This window comes from Anopheles gambiae, chromosome 2 (genome assembly GCF_943734735.2).
Source record: "Anopheles gambiae chromosome 2, idAnoGambNW_F1_1, whole genome shotgun sequence".
NCBI lineage: Eukaryota > Metazoa > Arthropoda > Insecta > Diptera > Culicidae > Anopheles > Anopheles gambiae.
Genome location: NC_064601.1, coordinates 98707066 through 98724638, shown reverse-complemented (window position 1 = coordinate 98724638; position 17573 = coordinate 98707066). Strand labels below are relative to the sequence as shown.

The 17573-nt window shown below is 48.6% G+C and overlaps 1 protein-coding gene across 5 annotated transcripts in view; it reads right to left on the bottom strand.

Annotated features, from left to right (window-relative positions):
* The window catches only part of LOC1276945 (calcium uniporter protein, mitochondrial), a 128322-nt gene that overhangs the window by 74465 nt on the left and 36284 nt on the right, over positions 1 to 17573 (bottom strand). For all 5 annotated transcript variants that reach the window (XM_061643560.1, XM_061643561.1, XM_316356.4 and 2 more), the window contains exon 3: positions 16889 to 17147. In XM_061643560.1, the coding sequence (XP_061499544.1) occupies positions 16889 to 17147 (259 nt within the window). The remainder of the gene's footprint in view (positions 1 to 16888; positions 17148 to 17573) is intronic.

Here is a 17573-nt window from a genome sequence, read left to right as displayed (position 1 = left end):
ATTTTTTCTCCGTGCTTTTAAAGGGGCTTTAAAGAGGATTTTACCGTACTAAATCGAGCACGCTATAGTAGCATCAGGGCCCTTGGTACACAGGTGTAAAGCTTTTGTAAGTACCGGGTTTAAACCCTTCGCGATTAGGTTTAACGAACGGACTACCGAAATGAGTTTAACGGGCAATTAAAGGACGGAAGAGATACAAAAACATGAGGTTCGGCAATTAGTTCTGGAATTAAAAATAATCCTTTCCAAGTAGAATAGTTATTTCAGAAAAAAATATTATAACAATGCTTAGTCCTCAATTCTTAATATAATGTAGCTAGACTAGTGTTGCGTTTCACGAATCTTTCGTTGAGATTGATTCATATCAATGTTCAGCTATTAGAATCTCGAATCGAATCTCCAAAGATTCATTAATCTGTAAAGATTCATGTATTTCAAAATCTATAAAGATGAATCCAGGAATTCATGGATCTTTATTCTTAATAGAGTTCTTAATGGAATCTAGCTAGACTAGTGTTGCGTTTCACGAATCTTTCGTTGAGATTGATTTATGTCAATCTTCAGCTATCAGAATCTCGAATCGAATCTCCAAAGATTCTTGAATCTGTAAAGATTCATGTATCTCAAATTCTATAAAGTTGAATCCAGGAATTCATGGATCTTTAGAGCAGTATCATTTTCAAGATATTAAATAAAACAACCTATTCGACTGCGTGGTACTTGCCAAGAAGCCTCGAAATCCATCATAAAATTCGAAACTAGAAACGATGCCCTGTATAGGTCATTATTACTATGTAGGTAGTTATGACAATAAGAAGAATAAGAAGAAGCTCAAGCTCTATGAATCTTTGATGATTTATTAACCTTTCGAGATTTATGTATCCGAGATTCAGATTCATTGAATAATTTCAAAGATTCATTCAGATTCATGAAGTACATTACTTTGCAGCAATAGGTTATATTAAGTAATGGTTTTAATGGAAACTCCCATTATATTTCCCTAGCCCTATTGACGACAAAAATTATTGTTTTTAGTACAACTAGCTTCAGCAGAACATCTTAATTGAAGGTTTTGAGATGATCTTTCCGCAAATCTACAGTCAATAACCCAACACGGAAACAAGACAGAAAGTGACAACGTTTCGTGACGAGTGACAGAGCCAAACCGTCAAATTAAACACACTGCAACAGCAAACCCCCCATCCAATAAAAACACGTGACGCCAATCCACTTTCACATTGGGAGGGGGAGGAAATTACACTTCGACACAAATGGACTGTTAGAAAATCATAAAATAAAATTGCATCTCACGCATGCCCGGAGCTTTATCATTTCCCTCGGCTAGACCGAAAAACAATCGACCATATTTTGTACCGCTCGATCTCTTATTACCTTCCCGTTACTGCTAGCGCGCGTGTTGTCCTCTATGACCTACCGGCGCTGTGAGAGAGTGTGTAAAATCCCCTTCTCAGTCTTCCGAACTTATTAAGCACGTGTCCCGGCGAACGTTCAAACGTGCGTTCAGTTTAACGTAAATTACCATAAAAACGTGACCATCGATCATCGGTACGGTGCACGAAAGCAAAAACAGGTGATTTTTTTTACGATGTGATCTATGCTTCGGGTTGGTTCATAAACCGGGTGTATATAGGTAGACACAGATGTGAACGATACGGCTTTTTTCAGTATCAGTGACATTGGGTTGCATGCTAGAATAAATGCATTCATCCGTATATTGTTGAGTGATTAGGCTCTTGGGACTTAATTGAGTTTTTGTTTCACCTAATGATTTCCATAAAAGACCACATTAATAAAGTCAATTTCCATGTTCGAGAGGTTTCGTTGCTCTCTTTCACATTGCCCAATAAAACCATGATGATAGCAACCAAAGTCAATCCAGCAAAATCGTGCAGCTTTTATCCCGAGCTCTTTCGAAACATTCCCATGGGCATGATGTAGGCTCCGAACCACCACGCGGGGAAGAAGTTCTCTAGCGGTTTCGATCCCAAATTGAACCGTTTACCAACCGTTTTACAAGCCGGTCAAATCCGCTTCCAGCATTTTCATTTTTCCCCTTTTTCCGACTTGTACTTCACTACGAGCGAACCACATTGCATAGCGAATAAGTTCCGATTTCGATTGGGTGGAAGTGCTCTTTCTTCTAGCTCAGTTATTGTACCACACCGTGTTGCGGTATCATCACTGCGCGGTTATGGCTCATCGGGCACGACATGGAAAGCGGCTCTCGTCGGTTTGAAATCCAAAACGGCACCGGGTGACGGATGAACAAAAAATGATCCACCCTAAACATGTTTTGTTTTTTTTTTTTTGCTTTTGCTTTAGCTTTTGCTTTTGACGCACGAATTAGGCAAGTTACCCCACCCCAGAAAAAAAAGCGACTCACCAGCGTCCGTCATCGATCGGTGTCGTGAAATTGATTGGATTGACTTCGACATTCAGGTCGCGTATTACATTAGAGCTCGAAGCTAGGCATCATCGGGTGGGGTATTCCAGGTGGAAGTTATGCCCATGGCGCAATGCTACCGCGTGCCTACGTAAATGGGACTTTAGTGAGTGCCAGCATTTGCTTTTTGGCGGTGCCTTTCAAACGTGCAACAAAATATCCCTTAAAGCTCTTTTTTTGCGACCCCCCATGAGCAGCGAATGTTGAGCCGTTTTAAACCCATTTTTGATCGGTGGAAATCGATCTCCATTTTGGGGACGAAATAGCTCAGTGGATTTTATTTTATTTTCGATTCCAAAGCTCTGCGAAGACAATCGAAGACAGTTTCAAATTTCAATAAAACATAATCGCACACAAAAACAAATCACCCAAAGTCGCGCATAAATTACTTCCCCATTTTCCTATCGTCAATAAAAATCGGATTAAATAAGCGCGGAGCGTACCTCAATCAAAAACGTCCCATTTCGTCAGAGCATGGATTGGGTGCGAACGAGACTAGGAAACCCCAACAAAACAAACGGCGTGAAAATGGACGCTTCTTCAAAAAAACGGCACGACCGGTGCTTTCGGTGTGTGCTTCAAATGGTTCATTTCCTTGGTGAGCTCTCCCGCAACCTGCAAGTCTAGCGGGCAAAAGTTTTGCAATGATGCTCCCGGGTCCAACCCCGGTTCGAACGTAAAATACTTTTCACGAAAGGCAAAGTTGTCGGTACAATTGTAAAGTAACTTGCTCTCCCGTCCCCAAAAAAGCGACAAAATGGAGAGAAAAATAACGACACTAGAGAAATGTTGCCGGATATCGTTTTAGAACTTCAACCCGGCAAAACTTTTGGTCACCATTTGGAGTGTTGTGAGTGTTGGGGCAACAACACGAGCAGTGGCACAGCGACACAATATTACTTTCCTTCTCTGGGGACCTCTGGCTGGGATAGGGAGGAGCTTTCCCATCGGACTCTCGAGAGCTTCGGTAATCAGCTTTAACGAGCAGATCTGGTCCCTGCGCTCCTGACGCCCTCCGGCCGAGCTGACGAACACATCTCTCGCTCGACCCGGCCCGGTCCACACGAAATATAAATTATCAGCTTCCCGCCCTTCCAGTTCCCGTGCGCACACTGCTCCCTCGCGGCTGCTTTATTACAACCATTGCTCGCGCAAGTTACCGGTTGGCGTGGGGATGACAATTTTGGTCCCTTTTATTTACGTGAGCTTCTGGTTCCAACGGTCGGCTAGCGGGTGGGTTGATGGAGAGAGCAATTTGTTAAAAATAGATATCAACTGCACTTGATGTTACGTTCCCTTTTACGTGGCTGGACATTCGTCCACCACGGTCTAACGATTGGGGAAGAAATACATAAACTTTGAAGAGTTAAAAAGAACCATCATTTTTAGACAAACTCTCGCTTGCTCGAAACATCTTCAGCTGTGTGTTCCGAGAAGGTTGCGAAAAAATGCCATAAAATGATGAAGGACCGCTGCTTGGTGACAGGCTACCACCAACTAATTATTGTGATCATCGTCACCGATGGTACTATTTGCACAACTTTCCAACCATTTACTCTTGTGCCTTTCTTGTGCTTTAGCGCTGTGCTGTGTCAGTGTCAGTGAGGGGGGTTTTTGCTGTGTATTTGATCTTGTCATTTGCATAGTCCTTCTCCGGAGCTCCACGCCTTCGCATGATGATTACTGTGTAATTAACGTGCACACCGGCCGTTGGAGGCCCATGGAAGGTGATCATTTCGTGCCTGCACAAACCAACGACAATATCACTTACACCCTCTTTTACATCGTCCGGCCCCAGGGCGTGCTACCTCTCGCTTTCGTGACCGATCGATTAGCCGGACCCGGCTACAGTCGCCAAGGGCAACCACGTGGTACCCTAAGGTCGTTCCGCCGAGATGTGGGTCAGGTTAAAATGCCAACCGGACGTTTAATGACGATGACCAGAGGCCGGAGAGCTCAGATAGAGAAAGTGCGATGAGGAGTTTTTGCTCCTTTTGTTTTGCTTTTTTTTTCTCTTTCTCCTGTATACGAAATGCATTCGGAGTGCTTTGTCAAACAAAACATCACGACACACAAGCGTGAGCTCACGAGATGGCCGGCCACTTGTTAAATGTTGACCGGTGCAGAGAGCAAAGTAAAAAAAAAAAAACAAAACATAAAAGCTCGGCGAATAAACAGCGCCACGCTGACAGCAAACGAAAACGTTTGAGTCAAAACAAACAAACCATTTAGCATGCACCGACCATCAAACATTCCCCATTCTGTGCCGTGCTGGGTTGGTTGGTCGTTGGGTACTCTTTTTGGGGAAGTGGATTGGGATTGTTCGGTGTTGAAGGGACGAGGTTTGAGAGACTAGAGATTTATTATTTTTTGCATGCACTTTATAAAATTCTCCAGGCAACAAGGAGGAGAGCAGGGAAAGGAAAAGTAAGCAATATAGAGTTGGACGACGACTGTGTTAATATGCATTTCATATATTTGCTCTAGTTCGTCCTCTACTTTTCCGTTTTTTTTTTCAAACGACACGATTCCGCTAACTGTCTGAGTGGTGCTACAGAGGACAGGATAGTGGAAAAGTGATGGTCTAGTCCGAAAGATGATAATTTGTTACCCGCAATCTCGACCGGACCCGTGCCGTCACCGGGTCGTTAACTTCTTCACTCGGGTGAATGGTCCAAATTGAGCGGTATGCTAATATTTAGATTGCACCGAAAATCACATGACCTGAAAAAATTGTAACGTAATATTTGCTCGGCAGCTATCTCCCCGTCCACTTCGAAGTAGAGCGCAGATTTGAGTTGATCCATGGCGAAGGGACAGTTTACGCTTTGATGATGGATATACATCAGCGGTTGTGTTTGAAGATGTGTGCTCAGTGAGGTCCGACAATCGTTCAGACAGTTTGAAATCTGAATTATGATGGTAAAAAATGTGATTTTGCGATATGATACGACACTTGGATATGAAGGATCAGAGATATTTTTAAACAAATATTGAATCAAATTGAACTGTCATGAAGGTCTTGAGAAGAATCGAGGAAAGACGATTTCAGGTTTTAAGGGATTCATCATGTTCATGAAATAAAATACGCTTAAACTGAGCTGACATGTGCTTTCAAGCTGACATGTATTAAAACTATTCAAGAGTTCAAGAATTCGACCTGATAGTATAAAATTTGCAAATATTCCTTGGAGCTTAAGACAAACTAAGTACAATTATTGCTTTGATCGCTTTTTCACATCAAACCGTTTGTTTAATGGAAAGATGCCTTTAAGAGCATAGCGAACTAGCTTGCTTGATATGAAACCAGATATAAACCGTAATCCTTAACCCTTCAACAGATAACAATGCTATTTGAAGTTACTTCTTTGAATCTTGGCTAAAGACTCAAAATGCTAAAGACCAATACATCGATATCTACGAACTTTGTATGGATATTGCTTAGTTTAGAGAGAAGTTTGACTTTGGTCTCCCTAATTCATGTTCAATAGACCACAAAAATTACATAAAATTATTTGAAGAGACTTCAAAGTAGAAATACTTAACTGCAAAAACTATTTTGTGTGCTGAATTGATGCCTATAATTCATCGTTTTTGTGCAAGTACCTCACATTCCATATGCGTCATACCTTTCACTAAGGACTATCTAGTGAGCAACACCAAAAGATTGATTCCACCATTTCGTCGAACCGTTCCTTAACATGCTTAATTCATTAAACCACTTAAATTCATAACCATACTTCCGAGTACTTTCACTCTAGCACTGACAGCGCACCTCGCCTAATCACGTCGAGCCGCGCATTAAACTCCATATTTGAGCTACACTCGCGTTATTAAGCTTAGACACCTGCTTGTGTGCGTCCAATTAAAATTGCCACCAGGTTCCGTGCGTGCGCATGCAAACACACCACTACGCAAGGCTCGGTAGTTAGTGAAGATTCTTCGCGCACCGTGCTCATCATTAAGGGCCCGTCGTTTTGCTTACAAGACACCGAGAGCAGGGTAACCGGCACTATCGGAGGGCTGACAACCTTAGCAACAGCGTTTACGCGGCGGTCAACAGCCCTTTCCGAGCGGCGCGAAAGGAAAGCACCGACAGCTTAAGCAACCCATCCGGGCTAACACAACTCGCAGTTGCAATTCTTCGCTTTTCCTTTTTATGAAATCGCGTGCACAGAAGAGGGCCGATATACAGATGTTTCCTCCAAAAAATCACGCCACATGCATTTCGTGCGCCTGCAATGAAAACGCGTTTCGAAAAACAGAGCCAACGCCACCCCGCCGGCCCAAAAAAGCATACGCCACACACCGGTAGAAACGGAAACACTTGCAGGGCATAGCATAAAGCGTGAACCCTTACAGATTGGGGGGCACGTTCCGAGGACGTTCCCGTTCGGTGGGTTTCATGGCGGTGCCATGCCACACACCGCCTTTGTCGGGCAGGTTTTTGGTGGGGCGGCCAACGGTGGTGACGTTTCGTTTCATTACGCTGGGGCGGAAGCATGCAATTTGATGCTCGTGCGAGCCCCGCGTTCGGTCGGAAGTGGATGTCATGGGGTTAATCGTAGCTCGGCGAGCGTTGCGAGCGGTGGTTTGCAGTTCTGTGAAGCGTGGCTCTAGCCGAGGCGAGGGTACTGCGCTTCAAGCTCACTCAGCTCGGAGGAAGGTCATTGGGTGGCTTATTTTCGGGAGGCAGTCAAAAGCCTGTTCACAGCTATCAAATGTGGCGGGCGAAGGTAATTTGCATGTCCGGCACAAGGCGGTGCTATAACGAGCTTGACGAGATGTTAGGCGCTGAAGTGGATGATTCATCATGTGGCTTTTGTGTGCTGTGCTGTCTGTCAAACAAAATGACAAAGCTGGAGAGCTATTAGTACGAATTGCGGAATAAGTTATTCTACGTAGAATAGCGATCAAAACATGCTGATGGCTCCAATTATTGAAATTTTAGAGCTTTTTCTATGCGAATTCTATGCCCTTTCCCATTAATTGGGACAAATCTCTGAGCATTTTTGAATCTTTAATTGAGATTCTGTGAACATATTTAACTCCCATCACGTGCATGAATATCCTTATGAATATTCATGCATGAATATCCTTCGATGACTGCAATAAGTTCTTAATGATCAAATATGTTTGTAAATATATCTATGATTTCTTCAATAAGTCATCAATGACCAAGTATATCTAAATATCGTTCTACAATTTCTTCAATAAGTCCCTAATGACTAAGTATTTCCAAATATCCTTCTACGATTTCTTCAATAATTTACAAATATCTACTGCACTAGTAGCTGATAATGTTTATTCTCCAACCAGGATGTCATTCCAGCAGACTCTGTCCAAAAAAAAAATCAACTAACATGCCATCCTTTTCTCCCTCCCCCTCTACAGAAATTCCGACTCAGCATCGAACTACGTGGACCGCGTGCGCATCCGTGACTCGTCCAACTCGTTCGGAGGGCCGGGCCGAGGATCCGGGTGGCGTCAGAAGTCCCTGTCGAATATAGATCTACCGACGAGCTACCGCGGTATCGCCGGCGGCATCGGCGGGGGCATCACTGGCGGTGGCTTGGGTGCTGGTCAGTTTCGCTACCGCGACTATGACTCAGGACTGTACGATCTATATTCGCGCATAGACAGCCGCCGGGAGGAGTACGAAGATCTGTACGGCGTCAACCCGAAGGCGGCACGGGCAAACGGGGCCAGCAGTGGCAACAGTGGCCTCAGCTCATCGGCTGGTGCAACAGCGGCGGCGGCAGCGGCTTCATCATCATCGGCAGCAGCAGCAATAGCCGCCGGATCGCCGGCCGGTGGTGGTGGCAGCAAGTCGAAGAAGCGGCACCACCGCAGCCAGGAGGTGATCGCGTACGATAAGTCGTCCGAACACGGCGGCCACGGCCACCATCATCATCATCACCATCATCACGGTTCGCAGCAGCAACAGGCCGCCCAGCAGCAGCAGTTCTACAACCCCGACACTGGGGAGGCTTGCAGTTTGCGCCGTACCCGCAGCCTCGCCGTCATACGCGAGGAGTCGTACCACGATCTACATCTTCCCGGACGCGGCGGTGCTAGGCGATCGCAGCTAATTCCGAGAGCGAAGCTGATCGATAGGAATTTTTTCAAGGAACGGTAAGCATTCTGCAATTTCTCGGCGCTTCAAACATGCCACTGATTGCAACACACATGCTCTCTCTCTCTCTCTCTCTCTCTCTCTCTCTCTCTCTCTCTCTCTCTCTCTCTCTCTCTCTCTCTCTCTCTCTCTCTCTCTCTCTCTCTCTCTCTCTCTCTCTCTCTCTCTCTCTCTCTTCAGTTTTAGCTACATCTACGACGACAACGGAGACGTACCGGAGGCGCCGGAAAGTGACGCGAACGGGTACACCCTAGCGCGTCGATTCTCCACCTCCACGCAAACGGCAAACGGTGGTCCGGGGCAGCAACAACCCTTCCCGTGGCACACGGACAAGAGCGATCTCGACTCGATCGATTCCTCCATCTTCAAGCACTCGCTGCATCAGCAGAACAGCTTCGACGGCAGCCGGCGCAACTCGATCCGCAGCGATTCGACCAAGTTTGTGTCGAAGGTAGAGGTGCACAGCCAGTACTCGGGCGTCTCGGGTGGCAGCAAGTCTGACACGGGCGTTGACGCCGACCTGAAGCTGCTGGACGATCTATCGCTGCGCGAGGAGCCGGTGCGTGGCAAATCCGTCGCAACGCTTGACACGGTGCGCAAGCGCTCGGGCAAGTTTGGGCCGCGCGACGAGGACGAAAGTGGCATTACAATCATCGAAATCAAGGACAGTCAGGTGTCACACAAGAGCTCCAGCGTCATCTCGTACGATTCCATCTATCTGTCGTCGGAGAGCGACGAGAAGGAGCTGCTAGACGAGCAGCAGCAGCAGCAGCAGCCGGCAACACCGAGCGAAGACAGACGCCGACGCCGCGGCAAGGAAGCGGCTCTGATTGAGGCACAGTTTGAGGAGTACGAGGAGCTGTTCCATGAGGTTGACGATCTCGAAAGTACTGAGAGTACGATCGACACTCTGTACGGGCAGGTAACGAAGCCGAAGCCTAAAATTGTGGGTGTGGAGCCGAAGAAGCTCCATCCGAACGATTCTTTGCGTCGCTACACCAAGCACAACACTGGGCGTAGTACGATCGAGAGGCTGTCGATCATCTCTAACTTGAAGCTGCGGCAGGAGTTTGGCGGTGGAAGCGATCCACCTTCGCCGGGCAGTAGAAAGGACCGAGCGGCGGCTCTGCCACCGGTAGACAGTGACTACCAGTACAACTCGCTGCCCGATGCGGACGTCTGCAAGATACTGCGCAACTCCGAGCGGATCGATGCGAAGTTGAGACGAATTGCCGACAGTGAACACGACGGGGACGCAGCTAGCCGCAAGCGCGAGTTTGACTCGTTGCCGCGCCTGAACAAAGCGAATCTGAACCTGACGCGCCCACCGTCCGACGAGGACACATCACTCGAGGAGTCGGACAAGGGTGCACCATCGATTGAGGTGGTTGAAACGCCGACCAAAGAGGTGCAGGGCAAGGTATACTTGCAGGAGTTGGGCGTTGAGCTTGATTACGAAAATTCGGTTGTAGCGGGAAATAGCGATCAGGAGAGTGACATCACGATCGTTGCGCCTCAAGAAAGTTTGGAACTGACGACACCGGCAATCGTTGTCACGCCGGCAGATAAGAAGCCAGCTTCATCTTCGTCCGTCATCTACTCGACGTTTGCGAGCACCGTTGGCAAGCAGACGACCACGAAGATCAACTTCGAGAGCAAGGAGCGCCAAAAGCCGGAACCGGACGCGCTGCGGGAAGTGCGCACCAAGTTAAAGCCGGTTCAGCAGACTCAGACGATCCAGCCGAAGGTACCGCTGGCCCTAGCGCCCACCGTAAAGCTCGGCGGACGGAAGGTAATCGTGGATGAAGTAGCCGCCAAGGCAGTACAGCGTGAAAAGGAGCTAGGACGTGAGCAGGCGCCACCGACGGCACCTAAAAACGGTGTTCAAGAGCAGGTTGCTCCACCTGTTCCCAAGAAACCGCCGAAAGACCCAGAGTTGCCGCAGGAGGTAGCAACGGCAGTAGGAATACCGATCGCCAACGCAAAGACATCGAACAACGAGCCCGAAACAGATCTTCCACCGGCAGAAGAGAAGCAGGGCAGTCCAAAGGTTGACCATTCAAGTCTCTTTAAAGACACAAACCCGTTCAAGGAGCAGGCTCGCCGCGAGATCAAACACCGCGTTAACGATCGGCCCCTATTTAAGGGTGTGAGGCGCTTCAACAGCACCGAGAACATCTTCACCTCGACGCCCATCATCGTGACGAAGACGTTCAACAACTGCATCAAAACGAACGAGGTAAAGACGAAATCGTTCGACTCACTGATCGTGGAAAGTAGTCAGCAGTGTCAGCAAGACAAGAACAAGCTTAAGATGCCCCGTCCGCAAGTGATACAGATCGTCGACTCGAAGCAGCCGCCGGCCACCAACGGTGCCGACACGCTGCGCAAAACGTCCAAAAACGGGCAGCAAACGCAGCGCGAGTTCCTGCACAAGGTGGACTCGGTGCGCAGCTACTGGTCGAAGATGCTGGACGAGGTGGAGCAACTAACGACGGATAGTGATGCAATCCGCACCGAGGAGGCACTGCAGAATGCAAAAAACGAGCTGCTGACGAGCAGCGCAGCCGCGTCTGCGGTCGCTGCTCCGCCGGGTGCACCAACCAACCAGGTCGCGGCCTATCATCAGCAGTCGCTGTCAAAAAACGGTAACGCCGGGCGGAAGTCCAGCATCGGCTCGGCGACATCGGAAGCATCGGACGGCTCGAACCGGTCCACCAACACCGGCTCCACCAGGACGGTCTCGAGCGGTGGCGGGCAGCACGTGCGCCCGTCCGCCGCCACGACCGGTGGTGGCCGCAACAAGTACTCCACCTACCAGCTCGAGGACGACGAGCAGCACGAGGACGGGTCAGATCTACGCTACCAGAGCTTCAGCCCGACGGTCGAGATCATCGAACTGGACGGGCACAAGCAGGCGGCACTGGTGAAGCCGAAGAATGCCCGCGAGCTCGACTTTGACCACGTGCGGTACAAGGTGATGAAGTCGGAGATGTTTCAAAAAAACTTGCTGGTAAACCATCGGAAAGCGGCTCAGTTCGATGGTTTAATGCAGTACCTACAGGATTACAGCTTCCAGGAGCTGCTCGCTCACAACAACGTTGTAATCATCGAGCCGGTCCGGACGAAGATCGAGAAGATCTCGGAGAAGCCGCCGCACGCGCCGGCGGCCGTCTGCCGGATCACGAACGGGGCGCTGGGCGTACCGGGCGCTGGTGGGGGCGGCGGCCGTCGCCCGAACGTGCCGACAAACGGGGCGGCGGCGTCCGGCATCAAGAAACACTTCTTCTACCATCCGATCCGGGTGAACAAGGAGCTGCTGGACGAGGAGCTGCCGAGCCCGGACACGGTACGCAATGTGCGCAAACTGTTCGAGGGCACGTTGCGGCTTGGCACCGCCGCCAAGCAGGCGTACGAGGAGGCGAAGGCGAACGGCACGGCAGGTATGTGTCGTTTATTCTTGTTTGTCAAAACTATCTACGTCTATACCAAGGTGCATGCTGGTCTCGTATGTAGTGGAGTGCTCTCTGGAGCGCAACCACGACTCTGATCCGACTCCGGCTATAGTTTATCCGTTTCAGACATCGGTAAGATCGGAATCACTAGTTCCGCCCAGAGTTGTCCGGAGTTGCCCGAAGTCATCTGGAGTTGTCCGGAGTCGTCCAAAATGATTACCCCGATCATAAAAACATTGCAATCGCCATCTCCGGCCGACTCCAGTCGACTTCGATTACAACTACGGACGACTCAGGACGACTCCGGACGACTCTGGACGACACCGGACGACTCGGGACGACTCTGGACGACTCTGGACGACTCTGGACGACTCTGAACGACTCTGGACGACTCTAGACGACTGCGAATGACTCCAGATGACTCCAGATGACTCCGGACGACTCCGAAAGAATCTGGATGACTCCGACTCCGGCTCCGACAGCTTCAGATGATTCCTTCAGACGGCTCGGATCAGAGTCGTCTCCGGATTTAAGCCATCTTTACCCAACACTACTCGCATGTCTTTCGTTGTAATATACACAATTTGAGCTGTAAGTTTCCAAAAAAACAACATAACCTTACAAAACGTGTCCGCCGCTCAAGCAAACCAGGGGGAAAGAAAAAGGAATGGAGATCCTTGCCTTGATCCTTGCAGACCTGCTCGCACATAAACGAAGACGATCAGTTGGTGCTCCTTGGCCACTTGTCCCCTCAATCTTTCCCCTCAAATCCCCCAAACCCCTCTTCTGCATCATACATCTAACGTATCACGTATCTTCTCTCTTCTTTTTCTTCACGTTCTCTCCACCCTCACCTGTGGTCCTGAATTCCCCCCAACAAAAAACCCATTTCAATCTATATCCCTTCTTTTGGTATCTTCTCTATTCTTCGTGATCTTCCCACACCAAAAATATATCCCAATTATCCTAACTTCTTCCTCCAAAACTCTCCACCCCTCCCCCTCTTCTCTGTACGTATGCACAACCTCTCCCCACTCCTCCCCTCCCACACACACACAATTCGTTCGTAGGCATCCGCAAATGGGACTCGGCCAGCCTGTCGAGCGGTGTATCGTCCAGCGGTGACCTTAGCTCCCCGTGTGACTGCGGCGAACCGGGTGAGGATGCGGCGGCGGCGACCAGCATCGAGTCGCAGCTGGCCGGCGAGCTGGAATCGCACTACGTCAGCCAGGACGTGCTGGAGAAGATACGGGAGTGCGGCTCGACCGTCACCTACTACGGTGGCCGCGTGCTGGACAAGCGCACCGAAGCGATCAGCACGATGACGCGGGCGATAATGCGCGAGATACGGGGGCAGGATCGGCAGTGTGGTGTCTGTCAGCCGCACGGCTGCCATCGTCACTCCATCGCCGATGATGAGCGGGTGGCGGAGGTGGACGAAGAAGAGGAAGAGGAGGAAGATGAGCAGGACGAGCATGACCATGCGCACGGCTGCTCCGGCAGCCTACGGAGGCCGCTGTCTGGCGAGCGGGAAGGTGGATTAGGTAACGCCGTGTGTTTGTGTAGAGAAACTGACTGTGTCTCTGTGTGTGTAATTGTTGCATGTAGTCGATCATGAACCATCCAGTAGACTTAGAATTGTTCCGCACTTATTGTTTTGTTTGTAGATATGTGATTTGTATTTGTGTCTTAAATGTCTCCAACCGGATTAACAAGAGACTTCTCTGATGTTTTGTAGATCGGGACGCTTTAGTTGTGTGTAATTTGTAGATCACGTAGACACGTAGAAACTCCCAACTATTCACGTTCCAGCAACATCTGGAAACGAAAGGATCCATGTGCATTTGTAACTAACAAATCAAACTGATGTGCTGATGTGCTCCAGCTACATTTCAGAACCCTCTACGCCCTCTAGTAACCCTTTTTTGTTTGCTTGTTTCCCCTCCCCAATTCGCAGGTGTTAAGTTCAAGCTGGTCAAATCGAACAGCTGCAGCAGCCGGCTGGAGCTGGCCGGCACCGGCAAGACGCCGCCGGATCTGCTGCGCCCGAACGGGCGCATGCGCGGCCGCCACATCCTCCCGGAGGAAAGCTCCACCCGCGGCACGGTCGAGGCAACGATCGAGGAGCCGGAAGAGAGCGTACGCGACATGGTCAGCCGGTTGGAGAGTGGCAACGGCGCCACGCTCATCACCGGACGCACCACCGCCAACAAACCGCGCATCATCGAGTCGCGGTGCATCGAAAAGTACGAACCGGCCGAGCCGGCCATCACGATCAACAGCCAGACGACGGTTGACGGAGGGACGACGATTACCGCTGTCGGTTCAGTGGTCAGTGAGCGAAAGTCACCGGTACCGGCACCACCAGCGGAACCCGGCGTCACCGTTAACAATCACATCAACGTGGTGCAGCCAGTCGCATCGATTCCGCAACCGCCACCGATACCGGGTCCACTCGTGATACCGCCACTTCTGCGAGGAGGTCCAGCAAAAACATTACCCTCCATTGAAGTTGCAGCAGCAGCAGTACCACCATCACCACCCACAGCACCTGCGGTAATGTCCGGCGCTACCTCGATGGAGCGTCCACCGAAGGTTTGCCGGAACAGGAACGTGGATCTTGCGTTTGCCGCCACCATGCGCCAGCTGGTTGGGTTGAATGGAAACGGTACGGTGCTGCGGCCACCTTCCGCCGTCAAGAAGTCCTCCTCGCAGGTATCGGTGCACGGTGCAGAGTCCAATGATCAGTCCCCGCCGGACAGTGCACCGTCCAGTGCGGCTTCCGTTACGAAGACGGTTACATTTAACTTCACTAATGGAGCGTCGGCGGCGGCTACTGAGCAGACGACGAACGGGCATGAGGAGTCGCAACAGCATCATCACACGACGAATGGAACGCAGCAGCAGCAGCAGGTGGTAGACCAAAGTGAGAACCTGCGACCGAGCGCCATTGCCGAGCAGCGCAAGCTGGACGAGCTGACATCGCCGAAGCTGGTGAACTGGAGCAGCATCGGGCGGTTCGACGAGCGCCAGTACTTCGCCAACGACCGGAAGCTGATCGAGAAGCGCAAGTACGACGACATGGAGTTCGAGGAGTTCGAGGTGCTCGATCCGAACGCACCGCCGGAGCACTACGACAGTCTCAACAGCAAGTGAGCGAATGATTTCATCAAAAAGGGAGCGCGTGTTCCGCGAGATTAAAACGGAACACACCGAAGATGTACGAGAAACCCACGCCAGATGCACACTTGCTTTTTGGCCATTTAGTCACTACGCTTAGTCGCTTTAACACACTTCCGAACCCTTATCTATATGTGTATCTACCGAGGAGGAGACGACGAACCCAAGAAAACCCTCGCTACCGTCTTTGTGACTTCCTGTTTGTTTTTATGGCCAAAAAAACACGCACACTTTTAACTGTATTTATTATGGGGACTCTTCCTCCCCCTGCTGTGTCTGCGTGATAGCCTTTAACGCGTTTTAATCGTCATACCGCATAAAAGGGGCATCATCATATCGTTTCGTACGCTCTATTTTAATCTGCCTTACAATCCTTACATGTACATACTATATTTTACAAACTCTCGTCCGTCTGCTGCATATGGGTATGTCTGTGCGAAATCTGGTTTAACATCATTCCAAGAACATGTGGCATGTGTTGTGCTGTAATTTATTTGCAATGTGCAATATAGCACCGATTCCCCGGCTAGAGGCCCCATTTTACACCCCGTTAAACGAAGAAGTCGAGAAACGATGATCAACGATTGATTGTGTATTTGAAGCAAAAGAAAGCCACGGACTGCAGGCTAGGCGTATATTCCAAATAGAAAACCCCCTCCCTACCCCCCCTTTCTTAAAGTGTAGATTTGTAGCGAAAACTACTTAGTTGCATGTTATTAAACGAAAGTAATCTGGAAAAATAAAATACGTTTATGGTTCAACCAACTTCTTGCGAGATGTGTCTAGTTTTATTTTATTTTGTTTAAATAGTTGAGAAATTAATCTATCAAGAACTCATATAGCTTGAATAGCTTTTACTAAGAAAACAAAACCAGCATTTGTAGGTAGCGTGAAAGTAACAATGACAATTTTAGCTTTTTGTTAAATTAAAAAAAAAAAGAAATCATATATTTCACACATCAAATAATGGAAAATGAAGGACTCCAATCGATACAAATTATTTCCAATAAATTTAAAATAATTACAACGATGTTTTGAGTATTCCGTCTTTTTTAACGGTTAGTTGTATCAAAATATTAGTGAATGACAGCAATAATGGAATAATTTGAATTTATATTTCAGCTTATTTTTAAAGGAAAATACCAAAATCTTTAATTCAAATTTCTTTTTCACTCTTCTGAGGTACATTTTGAAATACATTTTGTTTACATTTTTAAAAGAAAAAAATGTGTTTTTTGTAAGAATATTTATAACAAATGCGTCGCGATTGGATGTAAATGAATGTTAATTATAAAAAAAAATGTGAGATATCAAATCTCAACATTTAACGTTCATTTCTTCTCGATTACTAAATGCACCTTAAGTTTTAAGTCCCATAATTTGATTCTGTAAGTAGTTTCCTGCAGACCACAATAAACATTCGTGTCATTTTTTGTTTTGTTTGTGCATTACCATTCTACGCTACACCAAAAGCTAACCAACTTAACATACCCTCGAATCATACGTGACAGCAGTACAATCGCTAAGATGAAAAAAAACATTTTCCCTGCAACCCGACACCTCGTTCGAGCAGATCTGCTCGACGCACGTGAAATCCCGTCTTAGCGCCTAAAGGGCTGCAATGCAAAGCAACGTTTCACAAGTATTGCCTACCTTCGGGAGCATTGCTGGTGTTGGTGCTGGATGCACTGCTGCTACTACTGGTGCTACTGCTGCTAATATGTCTTCTGCTCACGGCACCACCACTGTTGCTGGAAGTGCTGCTGTATGCGCGGCAGACGACACCACCTTCGATGATGATGCTGGGTTTTCGGGTGCTTCTGCTGGGGCCTCGATTGCTGCATCCGCCGCTGGCGGCTACTGTGGCGGTGGTGGAGTACCGGCGACTGGCGCATACAATCAGTGCTGTCTCCTGGAACGGGAGAAAGCCAACATCGTAGGAAAGCATGAATAAACATGGTGAGGTAGAGAGTCGAAGGTAAACGGGTGTGCTTGAAATGGTTAAAATTTAAATATTTTCATATCAAATTTCCCTCCCAGCTGCCCGAGAGTTCTTGGATCGGAGCGCATCAAACTTCCGCCCAACATTTAATAAGTCTCACATTTCGCGCTTCAAGTGCTGCTACATGTCTAAATACCTGGGAGAGCCGTTTATCTTCCTTCCTATCGGTCTTCATCGCATTAAATCGAGACAGCTCCACTTCATCGTACGGGAAGTTTGCGGGATTCCATCGCTTTCGCGCTGTAGCCGTGGTTGTCAGCTGGCTGCTGGTCCATCGTACCGGATCGAATCACGAGTACCCAGCAGCAGCAGCAGCAGCACCAGCTGTGGTAAATT